Source organism: Dysidea avara, chromosome 3 (genome assembly GCF_963678975.1).
Source record: "Dysidea avara chromosome 3, odDysAvar1.4, whole genome shotgun sequence".
Lineage (NCBI taxonomy): Eukaryota > Metazoa > Porifera > Demospongiae > Dictyoceratida > Dysideidae > Dysidea > Dysidea avara.
Window position 1 is genome coordinate 11,338,334 of NC_089274.1, and position 18,397 is coordinate 11,356,730.

At 37.7% G+C, this 18,397-nt stretch overlaps 1 protein-coding gene and 1 long non-coding RNA gene across 3 annotated transcripts; one reads left to right on the plus strand and one right to left on the minus strand.

Annotated features, from left to right (window-relative positions):
- Positions 1-1,186: 1,186 nt before the first annotated feature.
- On the minus strand, positions 1,187-16,565 carry LOC136249349 (ras-related protein Rab-8A-like). 2 transcript variants are annotated; one of them, XM_066041309.1, is made up of 7 exons: positions 16,431-16,565; positions 14,073-14,220; positions 13,018-13,078; positions 12,872-12,932; positions 10,514-10,591; positions 3,793-3,945; positions 1,187-1,326 (listed from the first exon to the last, which is right to left on the minus strand). In XM_066041309.1, exons 2-7 carry the CDS (start codon positions 14,197-14,199, stop codon positions 1,288-1,290), a joined length of 519 nt encoding a protein of 172 aa, XP_065897381.1. In that variant the 5' UTR covers positions 14,200-14,220; positions 16,431-16,565; the 3' UTR covers positions 1,187-1,287. The 2 variants fall into 2 exon arrangements, with proteins under 2 accessions (XP_065897381.1, XP_065897379.1); XM_066041307.1 differs by having other exon boundaries at positions 3,748-3,945.
- LOC136249350 (uncharacterized) lies at positions 6,686-9,073 on the plus strand. The gene is made up of 3 exons (XR_010698170.1): positions 6,686-6,929; positions 8,237-8,308; positions 8,811-9,073. It is a non-coding gene; the product is annotated as an uncharacterized lncRNA (long non-coding RNA).
- Positions 16,566-18,397: the final 1,832 nt, after the last annotated feature.

An 18,397-nucleotide genomic window follows, 5' to 3' on the forward strand; every position in this document is an offset into this window, starting at 1 on the left:
AGCTCAAATGATACCACAGCATTTATGCTGTCACGTTAATTATAAGGGATTAGTTGTGGCCAAAAAACTAGTTGTATATATTATGTAAGTGACTTTCAACTCTGGTTGCAAAACATTAATGTGTAGATGGGGCAATATATGTAGTTGAAATGGTCAGTTCGAAATAGTAACAGAACAGTCTGTAGCTATATATATATGCTACAAAGTTGAAGTTATTTCTGTGTGCACTTTAAATCTCTACAGTGATCTTAAGATCCAATCCTGTGTATGTCTTTGACAATCCACTATTATGTACTGCCTCATAATCCAATAGCATTTAAAGGTGTAGTTTTGTTTTTCTAAAATTGCTTACAACTGAACTTATCCATCATATACCCCCATAATCTTTCAGTACAATAGAGTATTTGGTTAAAAATAGCTTCTAGATCCAACCTTGTGATAGCTATATTCCAAAAATTTCCCATCACCCAGACCCTTCTAGCTGGAAAATTCTACGTATACGTACTCTACACACAACATGGTGAGTGTATACTTTCCCTCTCAAGTCCTCTCTTCATTAATGTTATTGTTTGGATGTTATAGTTTGAGCCATGAGACTGTAAAGCACACTAGCTATACCTTAAGCCAAGCAATATACTAAATCAGTTTAGCAATCTATATTGATGAATTAATTCGTGAATGATGTAATCAATTAGCTAGCAAAAAACCAAACTCTAAAATTGCTAAATTTAATGTACCGCTAAATTAAGGTATTTCAAACACAAAATTTATGGCAAGTATTGATCATGTATAGTTGCATCCTTAAATTCTCCTTCCTGTACTTTATGTAAAGAATGTATTTTTAGTTACTGGCTGTGCCCTTATATGACAGCTAGTATTACACCTGTTCTGGAATAATGGTGTCATTTCATCATTATTACACTTGGGTAACTCATGAAAGTATTGTGAATCACTTAAACAAAGTGGCATCATTTTTCAGTCAAAAATATTGGCAAATTTTAATACTGAATAGGCTAAATTTGCAAAAATTTTCTGTGGGGGCATGTCCCCAGACCCCCTAGATAGAGTATGCTCCATGTGCTTCACACTATAGTTAGTTGTATTAACCAGTTGTTGCTTTTCTTAGCCTACCAACCATTATGTTAGCACCCCCCCTTCTGAAATCCTAGATCCGCCCCTGCCAGCCACACGTTCATTGAATGTTTTAAAAATTCCAAAATAAAAAAAAAAACTATGTAATTTAAAGTATTATTCTTTACAACGCATCTGTAGTTTCTATTGTTTGAGTCAGTTTTCCAAGCTTGCTTGTGCCATCTCTGTTATCATCTGTAGGGTAGTGGTAACAAAATTATAGTTACACTTTAAAAATTAATACATAATAATATTATGCACACACTATATTGTTCCCAAACAGCCAATACAGTAAGGATAACATAATTATTATTTTTATACATAATATCCACAGAATCATGCAGTCACAATTACAGCACTAGCATGCATGTCTTGCAAGGCCAGCTATATAATATACCAGTGGTATAAAAACTCAAACAGCTCTAGAAAGCATACACATCTACCTAAACTGCATGCATTGCAATAATAATAATGATAGGAGCATCATTAAATTTTAATAACAACACTGCTGTACTGGTTGATCATGAGGATGTGGAACAGTTTGAGTGAAGATTGTTAGGGAGCCCATAAATGCCACTAGGTACATATGGGCTCCTGGTATGTACTACATGTATTTTTGATGTTGCATGCAGCAACTACAAAAATACGTAAGTGGTCTTGCATAATCAGACCACTTTTTTCCTCTGTCATTGGGTAGGAAGAAAAATATGGTCAGGTCTGGTTTAAATACCCACACTTTTCCTACAATCCCACTTGTGACCAAGATGGAAACGTAATACTTTAAAACAATGAATTTAAAAGGTATGAGAGCCCCAGAAGTTAGGCTTGCGTCGATTATTCCGACATAATTTTTGGCATAACAGGGGATGAAAAGCATAATGCTGGCATAATGGAGCATAATGGGCAAATTTCGACCACAATAAGTATAACTTCTGCTATAACAAAGTTAAGGGCTAACCTGTTTTGGATGGTGAAATGATTCCTGACTAGTAGAAAAATGCACTAGGCCGACTATCTTACCACAGGATTACACTCAATGGAATGGATGCTTTTCATTGTGGGTTTGAGTTTTATAGGACACACGTAGTCATGTACCAACTAGTATTCAAGACATGGCAAAGCAGTTTAGCTTATTGAATTTGGTATTATATAATGCGTCTCACTGTCTATGAATGAAATGTGCATGATATGATGATATGATTATTGGAAGCTCGATTCGAAGACAATAGCTACAAAAGAAGCTCTGATGATAATAAAGTTTAGTCTTGCGTAGCCAGATCCTACTTCTCCACATGGCGCTTATCGATTGGAAATTATAAGTGCCTATAATTTCCAATTGATAAGTGCCGTGCGGAGAAATAGGGTCTGGCTACACGAGACTAAATAAAGTTAGTGTTGAGTCAGTATAACTAGTGAATGTCTGGACATTGAAACTAGTGAAGTTTCTGCGGGTCTACTAGGGTTAATATCAAATCAGGAAGATATGTCAAAAAGATCAAGATTCTCTAATAGAACAGTCAAACACTCTAATAGAACAGTCATCGCATGCAACAGAGAGAATGAGAAACATTTAAGTGTTTATCCCCATGCAAGAGACTACAAAGTTCTTTGCAAATGCGAGTCACATGCATATTATACTTAGCAGTTGCTGTCCTTTGAATACCAATTGCTAGAACTGAGAAGATCAATCAGAAACCATGCATAATATTTTATACAAAATTATTTACATACAAAACTACAAACAATAAAATATCATGTGTTTAGCTTCTGACAGACTACCCCCTGCTCTAATATGCCTACTAATTATGGAGAATATCCTCTTTTCAAACTAGTGTTATTATTTGTATGATGCAGTTGAAATGAAACTTCTCCATTTACATTCTGTCATATGAAAAACTTCTCTGCACAAAGAAAAAACATACACAAAATAAAAGCATAATGCATTTCTGAAAAAAAAAACAAGCCTAATAGGCAGAAAATTGGAGAAATGCCAAAAAGCATAATAGGCAAATTTTGGAGCATAATAGACTCAAGCTTAACAGAAGTGCATGGTTCTATTTGAGAAATCTATTATCATATTGTGGTGACAGGGAAAACTGTGCAAATAGTAGTCTCATGTGGCCAGACCGCTTTTTGTCAAGAAAAGTTGTCCAGTTTGAATACCCATTATAACCCATACTTGTTCTGGATACACCTCCAACTGTGACATCATTGTGTACGCTAGACTGTAGATCATTAAGGGTCCTATATAGTAGCCTTAGAAATCAAAGTTTCATCTATAACATTAATAATTGATCACAAGATAATAGTTAAAGAAAGACTGTTTAAGTTGGTATATACTTAGTAGTGCGATGCATTTGTCACTAACAGATTATATTACAGCTATATACAGAGCAGCAGTTAAGTTTGCATACAGACTCCTGCAGCTGAATAATACAGTACATAGCTACCCTGTATATCCTACAGTGTGGGTATTATTTTTATGGCAAACAAATATTGACAATAATCTTCCTGCAGAGCAATTACGGATATACAAAATCAATTTACTGAATGCTTGAAATTGTTGTGTGATCTATAGGCACAAAAAACATAGCACTTTGAATAACAAAAACAAACCAAATCATTTGAAACAACCAGAACATAATTCCCAATTGCACGTACTTCATCCACATTCACATTATCACTGGCACTAGTTTCCATAAATTTACAACCATGTTCATCAGCAAATGATTGTCCTTGTTCTGTGCTGACAACACGAACATTTTCAAGATCGCATTTGTTACCAACAACCATCAATTTTGCATCAGGAGCTGCCTGCAAAGAAAAGAACTTGTGTAATTGTACATAATACCAGTGGCTAAAAAACTATTACAACTATCCCTAACCCAAGACCAGGGTACACATAGTGTTTGAAGTAAGTACTTTTGTGCTATGCCACAATTGTCCAAACAGTTAATGAAAAAACGAGGGCTCATGTGACAAAGTGTCAGTAAAGAGGAAAACTCCTCCAGGGAAATATTTGAGGTATACTCCTCAAATATTGCAATTCTCTGGGGTATACTCCTCCAGGGAAATTTTTGAAACTTAATTGTGTCAAGATTGAATCTGGAAGCAATTTTTCGAGAATGATTGAGATCTGGAGGTAATTTAAGAAAATAGCAAGCTGAAGGGACAAAATCAAACGGTACCAGGAATTGCCCTGAAATTTCAAGCACTGCCCAAAATTCCACCTTTAAAAATCATCCTATAGAGACATTTTACACGAGGAAAATCACCTTTAAGGAATAGTACTAATCCATATAATAATTTATATAAAACAGCATTAAATATAACAAAACACTTACAGGTGGCCGGATATAGAATTTTTTTTAAATGTCAAAACTTGAATTTTAGTCTCACTGCCTCACTGACCACAGTCACAAGGCTAGAGGCCAAATGAAGCAGCGCATGGCCACCATTTTACACCACAATAACAAACTCACCAGTGGGATGAGCCATTGGATCATAGAAATAAAATACAATGAAACAAGGGTGGTCATCTATACTTGCAGCTATACTAGTGGACATGTAATACCTACTTCTACACAATTGTGCTATCAAAAGGTTGTATGTACATTATTGAAAGTATAGGAATTAAAAGTGTACTAGTATAGCTGTAGGTGTAGGTGACCTTCCTTGTTTCATTACTTTTATTTCCATGATCCTTAGTTACCAAATGTAAAATTTTAAACTTTTCCTTGCACTTGTATACTCACAAGCAGAAGGAACTTAGAAAAGAAAGTGGCCAGTATGCTTTGTTTTCAGCTATGCTCCGCCTGTTACACAGTGTTACAAACAAAGAACAGTATGAAATGCAATCAATCCAGTTGCTATGGAAATACAGGTGATAAAAGCATAATAGCCAACACAGCCACAGGGAAGCTGCATCATGCTATTGCCAATTGACACTTTGCACTGTCAACGAAAACGACTGGAACACAAAGGAGGATAAAGGCAACTCAACAGTGTGTTACTGTACATACTGCAGTTGGTGAAAAGGCACATCTTGGGATGAAGTGATGCTGAACAGTGAGGAAATCAAGCCCGTATCCTTATCCACTTTTGAGTTATGCTTGGCTGGAGGCATCAGTCAGTCAGTCAGAATAAAATTCTGTTAAATAGAATTTTTTTTTAAATTCCATAGAAACTTTTTGGAAGGGATTGGGGTAGGGCCATGACATAGAAATTTTTATGTCACATGTCATAGAGATTTATGTCACGACATAAGCGTTTCACAACTGAAGCGTTTCACAACTGAAGCTGTTACTTATGAAATTGTATCCCATCCAAAAACAGCTTATAGCTGTAAAAAAAAGTGCGCGTCCAAGTAAAGCAGAGTTAACTGCGACAAAAAGTAATGATATCATAATGTGGCCATGTGCGAGGTGTGCAAGTTGTAAAATTAATATTAGCTAATCAGATAATACAATGTTATTGTTAAAGTGTTAATGAGAACTATGTGATGCTGCTATTTTTAAGTGTGTGAGTATCTTCATAAATGCCACACAAATTTAATTCTCAATAAAGCAATGTGTATAGATTCTCTGATAGCAATAAATAGTTTGAGTTTGGCCACCTTTCCTTTGTTCGTAGCATTGCCATATACAGGAAAGACGGCCAAACTCAAACTATTTATTACTATCAGAGAATCTATACACATTGCTTTATTGAGAATTAAATTTGTGTGGCATTTATGAAGATGCTCACACACTTAAAAATAGCAGCATCACATAGTTCTCATTAACACTTTAACAATAACATTGTATTATCTGATTAGCTAATATTAATTTTACAACTTGCACACCTCACACATGGCCACATTATGATATCATTACTTTTTGTCGAAGTTAACTCTGCTTTACTTGGACGCGCACTTTTTTTACAGCTATAAGCTGTTTTTGGATGGGATTTCAATACTTTTTGTTAGAATAAGCAATGCACTGTTGATAACAGTAGGTGAGTTTCCATGGTTTTGATAGAAACCTCAGATTACAGTGACAGAATATTAAAATATAACTGTAATTTTAGTGGCCAGGGCCGCCCACATGGGGGGTAACTGGGGTATTTTGTCCCCTGCCCCAGCCCGAAAGGGGCCCCTTGAATACCTGTTTAAAGAAAGATCGATATACTCTAATAGAGCAGTCAGGATCTAGACCCTTCCTTGCCACTGGGCCCCTCTTTAACTCTTTTCCCTGGGCTCTCTAATTTCTCTGGACGGCCCTGTTAGTGGCATGCAACTGCAGTCAACTACCACCCATTTTAACTAGTAAACCCTTAATAACACTTTGCCTTTCATCTTGTACTGCATTAAAACGATCAAGATACTCTATTAGAGCAGTCACAAAACAGCTGTAACACAGCAATCAATATTTAGCATAGTTACAACTTCTGCTTAGCATCGGATTATATAGTTTAAATTACTAGCTACTTACAGACTTTACAATATAAAAATATGGCACTTGTAGAAATGTGACTGTTCTATTAGAGTATCTCAATCTACTTCAAGCATTGACTAATTCAAGCGAAGAAGTTATGCCCCTGCCAAGAGATCTTGTGAAATGAAATGAGAATAGTAAAGAAAAGGCAAGTATGTACAGAGACAATAGAAGGGCGCGTAATTATGTCCTGTTGTAAATAAACGCCTTTAAATTTTATATTACTAGCTACTAAATAAGCGCACCAGAATAGGCTTGAGGCTGTTGTCTCCAAGGTTGTCTCATTACTTGTCTTTTCGTGTTGAAGGGATATAGTCACAATTGGTGAGTTTAACTATACATGTATTTGTGTTGTAAAACTTAATTGTAAAAAGGCGATTAGCACATATCATGATAAACATGTATTTGTCACAGTAGAGTCTCTCACGATTATTAATACGAGACATTGGACCAGGGTAAAAAATTTACTGCAATATTTAGAGGTTGTAGCGTTTGTATAGCTTAGTATCTTAATAAATAATTCTCCATGATCACTAATCACTAATAGTACAGTGAAAACTGGTCATTATTCAGGCCGTAGGGACAAAAATTTTCTGACCTAGCTTTTTAAAGAGGTAGCTGCATTTTGCGGCCTTAAAAAGGTAAGAAGCATGCTGTTCTAACTGGCTATAGAGATGGATTTAGTGTTTGACAGCGTATGAGACAGTGAGTGCTGGCAGCAAGGGGGCAGCCAATCTGTTAAAGCACCAAAGGCACTGCTTCAGACTTAGGCAGTTGGCTGTCAGCCCAAAGTGTAAAAGTTTCACTATTGGTCCTTATAAGCTCCTGATGAAGAAAGTGATGAAGTCATTATCCATAGGATATATTTTTCAGAGTATCCATTTCAGTTCTACAATATAGTAGCCAAGCATAAGATGAACATAACACAGCATTCCGGTGGTTTAGTGGTGACCACAACACTGCCTGAGGTAAACTGTGGTGAGATTTGAGACTACTGGAAGCCCTGGAATGCCTTCAACACATGAAATACCAAATATCTAATGCCTGGCTTTCATCCACAGTGGACCTGGCTTGGTGGCCACTTGTACAGAAGGAAAACAGCTGCCACACAGTCTTTCGAGCGAACAGCTAGTTTCCACACTTCTTAATTATCAATTTGTAAAATCTTGAGCAAATTGTGTGTGCGAGTAAGTGTGATGTTGTGCATCGGCAGTGCCGTGTATATGGTTGCTGCCTAGCATTGACACATCACGAGTATTGAAGTCACAATGTGTTACTGTATCATCCATCTAAATACAATCTCTGAATGTGTCATTTAGTGTAGAGAGCAATCTTCCACAAGAAGTGACCTGCAGGTTTCAGTGTATATTGTTAACCTTTAATATTATTCACCATTGTGATTGTGAACTGTATGTACAGTGAAACCTCACTTAGTGGCCACCTCTTTAATAAGACCACCTCATTATATTGGCCACCTCTAGTAGATCCCAAATATAGCTAAGCAGTACTTAATGACCTCATTAATAAGGCCACCTTGTTATTCAGGCCAAATTTTGTGGTTCCACAGCTGGCCATATTAATGAGGTTTCATTGTACTTATGTGAATGTTTATTTTTCGTAACTTTCTTCAGGTTTACTGATGGGCACTATGAAGCATTGTTGACTGGTCCGTACATAATGTGGTGACTTGAAATGCTAAAACAGTACGTAGCATGTCTTGTATGTACATGTAATGTGTTGTAACACATCCACACATCTTAGAAATAAATATAGTTGTATTCTCTATACTCAGTTCCATTGTGCCACTGGGTCATACGTGGGTTGAGTATGGATCATCCAGGACATTTGAGTCACATTTTGTCCTGGCCAAGTGGATCTCATCCACTGACAGAATATACAGGATCAGATCACGTGTATAAATTACGGTGGAACTTGTTTATAGCCACCTTCACTCAATAAGCAGGTAATAGTGTATAAATTCTCAATTGGAATTGGCTTTTCAAGAGAGGTTGTCTTTCTATACTGGTGGCCATTAAGACAGGTTGTACTGATAGAGTGTACATACTAGAGATGCAACAATATCCTCCACTTAGTGTCGTTTGATAGTGATGCAATGGAGACTATGTATTGTTGCATTTAAATACTATACTATTATATTGCAACTCTAGCACGTATTTATAACAGGAATGTTTGTTAACTGTTTAGACATACTGGAGCAACACCCACTCATCTGGATTCTACAAATGGAGTCATATTAACTTGTCATCGTACCTACTTGTTACTCCCATTGTGCTTGGATGAATATACATGCCGTCATGTGAGACTTGCTACCATGGCGGGCCACTGGAAAACATTTTCATAGCAGTTATATTACAGTCATTATTGTACAATTCTTACATTATTGTTGTGAAAAGTGTTTGGTATTCATGTGTCCTCTGTATGTTATAATTACATGTGTAATTTTTGTGTGGGGGTGTTATAAAATGTAATAATGCATGGTGACAATTGGCTACGTAGCTACATGTGCTAATTACTCGCAGCTTGTGTCAACAACTGGTAACCGCAGTTGTACTCTGTGTCGTTCTTTAAGCCGCGCCCTTAGAGGACAAATTATGTCATGGTGGGAACGACTAAATTCAAATTTAAAAACGAACGATGGTATGCAGCACCATAGATTATATCTGTGGACTATAATCTATGGCAGCACACTTCTTTGTGGCTATATGCGCTGATTAACTACATAGAGCGCCAGTTCATCAATACCCAGTGACCGCAGTTGTGCTCTGCGTCATTCTTTAAATTCCGTGTAAAATTCTTAGAGTGCAAATTACGTGGGGGCGACTAAATTCAAATTTCAAACTAGCCATTCTCGAAAACATGTTTCAATCTGAACAAAACTTTTAGAACAGTTTAAAGATGCATTGCCCCACATTCCAAGCGAGTATTGCGGAAAACAACAATCTGGGATTTGTATTTGGCCTCTAGGTCGACTGAGGATGACTGAAACTTCGTTTGGTGCTGAAATTACGACGGTAGGGTAATCATGTATGGTGAAATCGATGATGTGAATCTTGAGGCGATTGAGTGAATAATGAAGCGATAGCAGGGCAATCAATGTTTGGAATGCACAAAGGAACGCAAGGCATACACCTGCGGTTGCGTCTAATCGCATGCAATAAAAAAATATAAATAAAAAATGAAACTTCCCCTTTGATGTCGGCAATCTCGATCACGAAACAATCGGCATGGATTTGCTTCACTGCTTGTGTGGTAGTTACTAGTGACACGATGAGTTCAACTCTAGAGTTTCAGAGGGATAGCGTAAGTGGCGGGTGAGTTACAGGAAGGCCGAATTTGACAACGTTCGTTCCTGTAAAATCCTCACATAGTGGTCGCGTCATTTATTGTCTGCGGCGCGCGTTTCTGCTTTACTGGCCATGCGACTCACTACCGTGAGTCTTGATAGTTAATTTTGATTCAAACATGCAAAAATATCAACTTAAACATCAGCAATATTAACTATGACATCAACAACCAACATTGCTCATACTTAATTTCAATTTTTCTCAAATTTATTGCATCAAATTTGATCAAAATGATGGAAAAGTGTGCATTATTAGGAGATATTTATGTCACGACATAAAGTAGCCTATGTCATATCATATCATGGAGCTTTATGTTACGACTATCATGGCATCCCTAGTTTGGAGTTGGTCTGAAGACATTTTTGAGCTTGGCTGTGCCTAACGAACACTGCCAAGCTGTCATGAAGGGAAACTGAAGCTGGTTTTAGGGTGATACATTTGGCTGGGAAAGCCAGTTCTTCATGGTCCCTAATATACAGTACTATTGCACTGTATGATATGTACACATATTCACTATTGTACAAACAAACACTGTACGCTAACCTCTTTAACTTCATTAATCAGTTTACCAATGTGATTGAAAGTTGCTTCATCAGTAATGTCATACACCATCATAACACCCTGTTCACAAGTGAATAAAACAGTGATTATCACAATATATTGTGGATACACCATGGAACATCCAGTGGCGGATCTAGGAATTTATAAAGGGGGTTTCCAGTTTAAAAGATGGTTTCCAGTTTAAAAGGTGGACATATCCATTGCATAGGAGGCAGAAGGATGCTACAGTTGGGGGTGCCCAAAATTTATGGTGGTAGTAATAGGCTAGTTCTAAGGGAGTCTGGGGGCATCCCATGCCCTCAGGAAAATTTTGAAAAATAGGTGTCAGCAGATTGAATTTGGAGGCATTTTCGGTGGTTTTAGCTGTTAATCAAATACTAGTACTATTAATTTTATTTTAATTCTAATACATGCTTGACTGTTGTATTAGGGTGACGGCTCTATTGGGGTGACTGCTCTATTACAGTATTTTGATTGTGACTGAAAAGTTTCTGGAAGTTCATGTGACAACTATTGCACAATACAGCTTTGAGTTGGGAGTGCTCAGTACTCCTAGTAAAATAGTTGCAGCACCCCCTCTTCCGCCGCCTATGCGCTGACATGGATGAGTGTGTGAAGAAGCATACTCAGCATGCTTTGCATGTGCTAGGGGGGTCTGGGAGCATGCCCCCCAGGAAATGTTTGAAATTTTGATGCTCTGAGACTGTATTTGGCAACATTTTTTGTGCCCCCCCCCCCCCACAAATCTGCTACTGACATCAATAGGTGATAAGGAATGTGTTTGCTACCTGTGATTAATGAACTATTTACAATTCTTGCGTATGATTATGGTACTAACATTGTAATTGGTTAACTGCATGCACAATCAATATAATTTTGAGTGTAGCAGTTGGGTCTAGAGAATTCAGGAAAATTTTGTGCCATTGCATCGGAAAAAATTAGAACAATGAATCACCCATGAGAGAATTTGGCTAGGGCATGTTACAGTAAATTCCAATACGCTTCAGCACAATGAGCAACATTCTCGAAATTTAATTGTATCCTCAGGTTCTTGCCAACACGGTATCATTTTATACTGCAATTGATCAATCCAGCAGTGCTGAAGCAACCAGCGGAGCTCCTACCAAACTAAAGAAAACATTATTACTGTACAGAGTTGGGGGTAACTAGTTACTTTTGTAACTAAGTTACGTAACGGATTACTTTTAAAGTAACTAATAACATAACTAGTTACTTGCTTTGTAACTACTAACTTGTAACTACAAGTAATTGTCTGAAAAGTAACTAAGTTACAATAGTAACTAGTTACAATAGTTACATTGTAACTATAAATAATTATGCTTTAAAAGTAAGAGCACTTCAATTTTTGTGCCATATATGCTACAGCCACATTAAGCAGACAGATTCTGTGTACTGTTCTCTATGATTCAGCTTGAGTAACAGACGTAGCATTAATTAAAACTGACCTGAAAGAGCAACAGAATTGTTATTTTAAGTGCACATATGTATCGCATCCCTTAATGATAAATTTCTGAGCAAAATTCATGTTACAAAAGCTAAAAACAAGTCATAGTTTATACTACGAAAGTAACTAGTAACTAGAGTACTTAGTTACCTTTTGAAAAGTAACTGTAACTAAGTTACATGGGATAAAGTAATGTGTAACTAGTAACTATAGTTACTTTTCTGATGTAACTACCCCAACTCTGTTACTGTACATACATTTTAAAGCTTTTTCTGGGAAATTCAGAATAGAATGACAAAATTTTGAGCATAATTCCTAAAATATTCAGCGCATATTGTTAAGTGACTGTCTATCATTCGTTAAGCAATAGCAAAGTTCATATTGTTATAATAACTACTGATTTAAACTGACATCATTTTTAAAAAAAATCTCAACTCATTGCTAGTACCATTTCATTGTCCTTGGTGACAACCTATAAACAATTTCACACAATGTAAACAATACAGGAACGGTCTAAAACTCTATCTCTGAAAACACTGTGTCTCACAGGTCAAGGGGTTAAGGTGTAAGCACTCAACATCCCAGGTTTGATGTTCAGTGATGTCTAGTTGCTTTTGCTGTTGCACAAATTTTTGCTAGTCTACTTAGCTGTAAACGGGGATCTGGTGTTAACCAGGAAAGCAGCCTACCCAGCTGTGTCATCAATGTTAACCAGGAAAGTAAATTCCAACTGCCCATTTATGGAACCTTGCAATTACCAGTACAATGTTCTACCATTAAATTAGCACCAGCCGAGTGGTACATGCATACACACACAAATATGTATGCATAGCATGTGTGCTTGTATGTTCGTATGTATATTTATGGCTGCTCACCGCTGATCCTCTATAATATGCATTTGATATTGCTTGAAATCTTTCTTGCCCTGCAGTGTCCCTGCATGCATACAAAATAGATCATGTACACGTACATGGATGCACAACAAACTACCACATAAAAGAGTTCTGATATACAAACTGACCATATCTGTAATTTTACTATCTTTTCATTGAGTTCGATGGTTTTAAGTCGAAAATCAACACCTGCATAAAACAAATAACTACATAAATGAACATGTTACACAGTCACAGTTTTGTATGGCAAATATTTCACATGCTCTTGTATGAGTTGAGTCATGTATAGGCCTTTCAATGGGGATCTCTACACCAAACCATTGATGAAAAAATTCAGCAGTAATAGAATCATACAAAACTGCATGCTCTTACAGAATTTTCAATTCTAGAGCTTCCCTGGAGTGGGATCTATTGAACCTCTTGACCTGAACTTTGTTACTGTGTAGTTAATTTTGTACTGTAAGTTAAGTAATGCAAGTCCTGCCAGGGCTCCTGCACTGATCACTCTTTGGCTTCAGTGTATGGTAACCCCGAGTCTAGGCCCCTGTTTGTATACTATATAATAATGTCTTACTAATCAATAAGACGTAATTATCATCATCATTTTGAACCACATGAAAGGATGCAGAGGCTATACCATACAACTTCTTCTACTTTTATTTTTACATTACATGTAATTTCAAAGATATGTGTAAATATATACAGTATCACAAATCATGTGCTTTTAATCCAGAATGGACATTTATAGGCATTGTTAGGCTTAAATCTTGGAAATGTTGGTTATCATGCCTGTAATGCAAATAGCTATAGGGCCACAGTGTTAGTTCCTTAGACAAAAAGGAATGTATATAATTAACAAAATGTGACTGGATCTTGTGAAAACCCAATAGCCAGGGTGAAAAAATGTGAAATCAAAGGAGGTCGTTACTGCAATGTGATGTTATTAAAATGTATTATCATTAACATCATTGCAGCCATTTCGTGGCTACAACCTTTGATTTACTGCAGCCATTTCATGGCCGCCAATTTACAACTTTTTTTCACCCAGGATATCGAAGGCCATACAGCTTGGCTGTTTTAGCATAAATTATTCTATGCCTTTTATCAAGCATCATCCCAAGGGCTGTTCTTTGAACATACGTAGTTTTGCTAGAGAACAAGATAACGCAGCTATTACACTTACCGATAGTAGCTATATAAGCTGGACTGAAACAATCTTCTACATATCTCAATAGAAGACATGATTTTCCAACTTGTGCTGCACCAACTAAAGTCAACTTGATCAAATAGTCGTAACCGGCATCAGCCATAATAAAGGTAGTACACAGATTCTAAGGGCAACAAACAGAATACTACATATCCTTATCACACGTTTACATCACACCAAACAAAAAATAACTGGTTGGATTGGTTGAGGATTGATCACTGCAATTTTTTCGAATTCCATGCAGATATGCTATCAAAATTATTTTAAAAATTTAAATTGAAAAAGTTTTCTTGATCTATATGCACACTTTAAAACAAGTGCCATTAATCAGCTGGACTATATATTACCATTGGTATAATAAACAAGCACCGCATGTGTAACTATTCAATTTTGAGAATCAATACATATAAAGGGGTACCAGCTCAGACATGATCATAGACTCATTTTTGCTTGCTTTCCACTGATTTTAGGGATTGGGCTTACCTGTAACCTTCAGTTGATTTTGGACAATGCCAAAATTCTCATTATAGTCACAGTATGCATTAAACTTTTGGTTGATATATCATTCACATAAACTACAGATATATGCCAAGATTAAACTTGGACCTATGAACCACTAGGGACCTGCAAGAGGGCTGAAAGTCTGTATAGTAGAGAATCAGAATATAAGAATATTGAATCCCAGGTGTAAAGCCAGATCATGTAAAGCATAAAAAGTTCCTTACAATGACCAGAATAGACACGTTTCATTGCCTCTGAGATTATTATTAAATGCTATCCCACTAGTATAGGGACCTGTGAGAAGGCTAAAGCCTGTGAATACAGGGAGTCAGAAACATGTTACTAAAACGTTGAAGAATGCAGAAAAAAATCCCAGACCCAGCAGTGACTTGATCCCCCGCAACATGCCGTCTATAGGCATGTCTCAGAGGAGCCACAACAGCCGGGATCTGTTGAAATTCACTTGAGGGGTCGCCAACGCCAACGCATACTACTAAATTGTGTACGAGAGTCCCAATAGTTAAGTATTTCAAATGTATTTCTCTATTATTTCAATAAATATTTCATGGATTTATAGTTGGATTTCTCAGATAGTGTACAAGAGTCCCAAGACGTTAGCTACCCCTCGCATTCAAGGCCGGCTCAGCAGGGTGGGCCAGGTGGGCCATGGCCCACCCAATAATTCCTGCCTCAATATTTTAACCATATAACCATAACCATACAAAACCAGTTTAATTATGCTGGCGTCTGGTTTCCAATCATCACTGAAGCGGCTGGCCATGTTTCTCCTTGTAACAGCTGCTGTTGACATTGTTTGTCATAGCTGTAGACTAGTTGTTGTAGGAGGCCGTTCATGATTGTTATCTCACACCATGGACCTGGTAAAGTAACGCCCCTGGCCTTTATTTAGGACAGGCGTTTATGGCATTATTCAGGCGTTTAATTAGGGCCTCAACATACGTGACAACACGTGTCATCATTGAACTGGACAAGATTCATGGTTACTGAGTTTAGCTTCCTTCATTATGATGATAAAGAACTGTTTGCCACATTTGCCACAGGTAGAGGAAAATGCATAGCTTATAAGTTATACAACAAGGTTTTTGTAGCTGAGTTTAATATTAACTGGTTGATTTACCAACATTGCATTGCCGGCAGCTTTCAATAAAATGGAAAGATGGACTGGCAATAATTTTAAGCTGGATACTAGCTAGCTACGTATAAGAATACTGATTACATTTAACAAATTTTCTGTCAAAATTATCATAACTTTCATTCTCAAGCATCTAAATTTCAAAAAATTTCCTGGGGGGCATGCCCCCAGACCCCCTTAGAGGGCAAAATGCTTTGCATTTTGCAAACGCAGCGTGCAGTGACTTTTACACCTGTCAAGAATATACACTGTAAAGTGTTAATAATAAATAATAATAAAAACAGTTTGGCCCACCCAATGTTAAAAAAGTGAGCCGGCCCTGCTCGCATTCACTCTTACTCGCTCGTTCTTACTACTTTCCCTGTACAATAATTAGAGTACTATTTAATGACATGATCAATGGAGTGGCACTCCCTTGACAATGCGTGTGTGTGTGGAGGGAGGGAGGGGTGTGTCTCGGGGTGCATATGCATATTCACGATATGAAGCTGGCGAAAAGTTCAGTTTGTAAGCACCTTGAACATGTGCATGAAACTGCCGACTAAATGGCAGTACACAGATGCATAAAACCGCCGTCAGCTTCAAGCACAATACAGACGTGAGTGACGGGTCGATATTAAAAGGGCGAGCCTTATATTCACCGTCACCTTGCCCACACATCGCCACACACTGATACTTACTAGACTATATATCCTTAATCATACAGTAATAGTCCCACTTTTGATACTCCTGACTGATAAACAATTCAAAAGATCAGGTCACACTGAGATCAGAACTGGATCAACTACTTGCTACCGCACTGTACCGGGGATTTCAGGTTCCGTTTGAAAACAAGACCAGGGTTTTCGCGTAATGATGTAATCACGTTGTTTTATTTTTAACTTGTTGATGTCATCATACAAACAAACGGAACTGAATTCCCGGTAAAGACAGGAACGATTCCGTAACACGGAATTTGTATATGGAGATGTTGTGAAACCACTACGTATAGTGATTGCAGTGAATGCGGTAATTGTAGTGATTGCAGTGATTGTAGCTAGCTATATAGTGATTGCAGTGAATGCAGTCATAGATAATCTTGATGCAGTGAGTGCAGTGATTGTAGTGATTGTGCATGGTGATTGTGGTGATTGTAGTGATTGTGCATGGTGATTGTGGTGATTGTAGTGATTGTGCATGGTGATTGTGGTGATTGTAGTGATTGTGCATGGTGATTGTGGTGATTGTAGTGATTGTGCATGGTGATTGTGGTGATTGTAGTGATTGTGCATGGTGATTGTGGTGATTGCAGTGATTGTGCATGGTGATTGTGGTGATTGCAGTGATTGTGCATGGTGATTGTGGTGATTGTAGTGATTGTGCATGGTGATTGTGGTGATTGTAGTGATTGTGCATGGTGATTGTGGTGATTGTAGTGATTGTGCATGGTGATTGTGGTGATTGTAGTGATTGCAGTGAATGCGGTGATTGTAGTGATTGTGCATGGTGATTGTGGTGATTGTAGTGATTGTGCATGGTGATTGTGGTGATTGTAGTGATTGTGCATGGTGATTGTGGTGATTGTAGTGATTGTGCATGGTGATTGTGGTGATTGCAGTGATTGTGCATGGTGATTGTGGTGATTGTAGTGATTGTGCATGGTGATTGTGGTGATTGCAGTGATTGTGCATGGTGATTGTGGTGATTGTAGTGATTGTGCATGGTGATTGTGGTGATTGTAGTGATTGTGCATGGTGATTGTGGTGATTGTAGTGATTGTGCATGGTGATTGTGGTGATTGCAGTGATTGTGCATGGTGATTGTGGTGATTGTAGTGATTGTGCATGGTGATTGTGGTGATTGCAGTGATTGTGCATGGTGATTGTGGTGATTGTAGTGATTGTGCATGGTGATTGTGGTGATTGCAGTGATTGTGCATGGTGATTGTGGTGATTGTAGTGATTGTGCATGGTGATTGTGGTGATTGTAGTGATTGTGCATGGTGATTGTGGTGATTGTAGTGATTGTGCATGGTGATTGTGGTGATTGTAGTGATTGTGCATGGTGATTGTGGTGATTGTAGTGATTGCAGTGAATGCGGTGATTGTAGTGATTGTGCATGGTGATTGTGGTGATTGTAGTGATTGTGCATGGTGATTGTGGTGATTGTAGTGATTGTGCATGGTGATTGTGGTGATTGTAGTGATTGTGCATGGTGATTGTGGTGATTGCAGTGATTGTGCATGGTGATTGTGGTGATTGTAGTGATTGTGCATGGTGATTGTGGTGATTGTAGTGATTGTGCATGGTGATTGTGGTGATTGCAGTGATTGTGCATGGTGATTGTGGTGATTGCAGTGATTGTGCATGGTGATTGTGGTGATTGTAGTGATTGTGCATGGTGATTGTGGTGATTGTAGTGATTGTGCATGGTGATTGTGGTGATTGTAGTGATTGTGCATGGTGATTGTGGTGATTGCAGTGATTGTGCATGGTGATTGTGGTGATTGCAGTGATTGTGCATGGTGATTGTGGTGATTGTAGTGATTGTGCATGGTGATTGTGGTGATTGTAGTGATTGTGCATGGTGATTGTGGTGATTGTAGTGATTGTGCATGGTGATTGTGGTGATTGTAGTGATTGTGCATGGTGATTGTGGTGATTGTAG

What these genes read in the sequence shown, in the direction of transcription:
- LOC136249349 (XM_066041307.1), bottom strand. Translation starts at nt 14,199, where the DNA reads ATGGCTGATGCCGGTTACGACTATTTGATCAAGTTGACTTTAGTTGGT. An exon ending in AGCTTATATAGCTACTATCG is followed by an intron (nt 13,079 to 14,072) that starts GTAAGTGTAATA and finishes TGTTTTATGCAG; the next exon opens with GTGTTGATTTTCGACTTAAA. An exon ending in ATAGTAAAATTACAGATATG is followed by an intron (nt 12,933 to 13,017) that starts GTCAGTTTGTAT and finishes GTATGCATGCAG; the next exon opens with GGACACTGCAGGGCAAGAAA.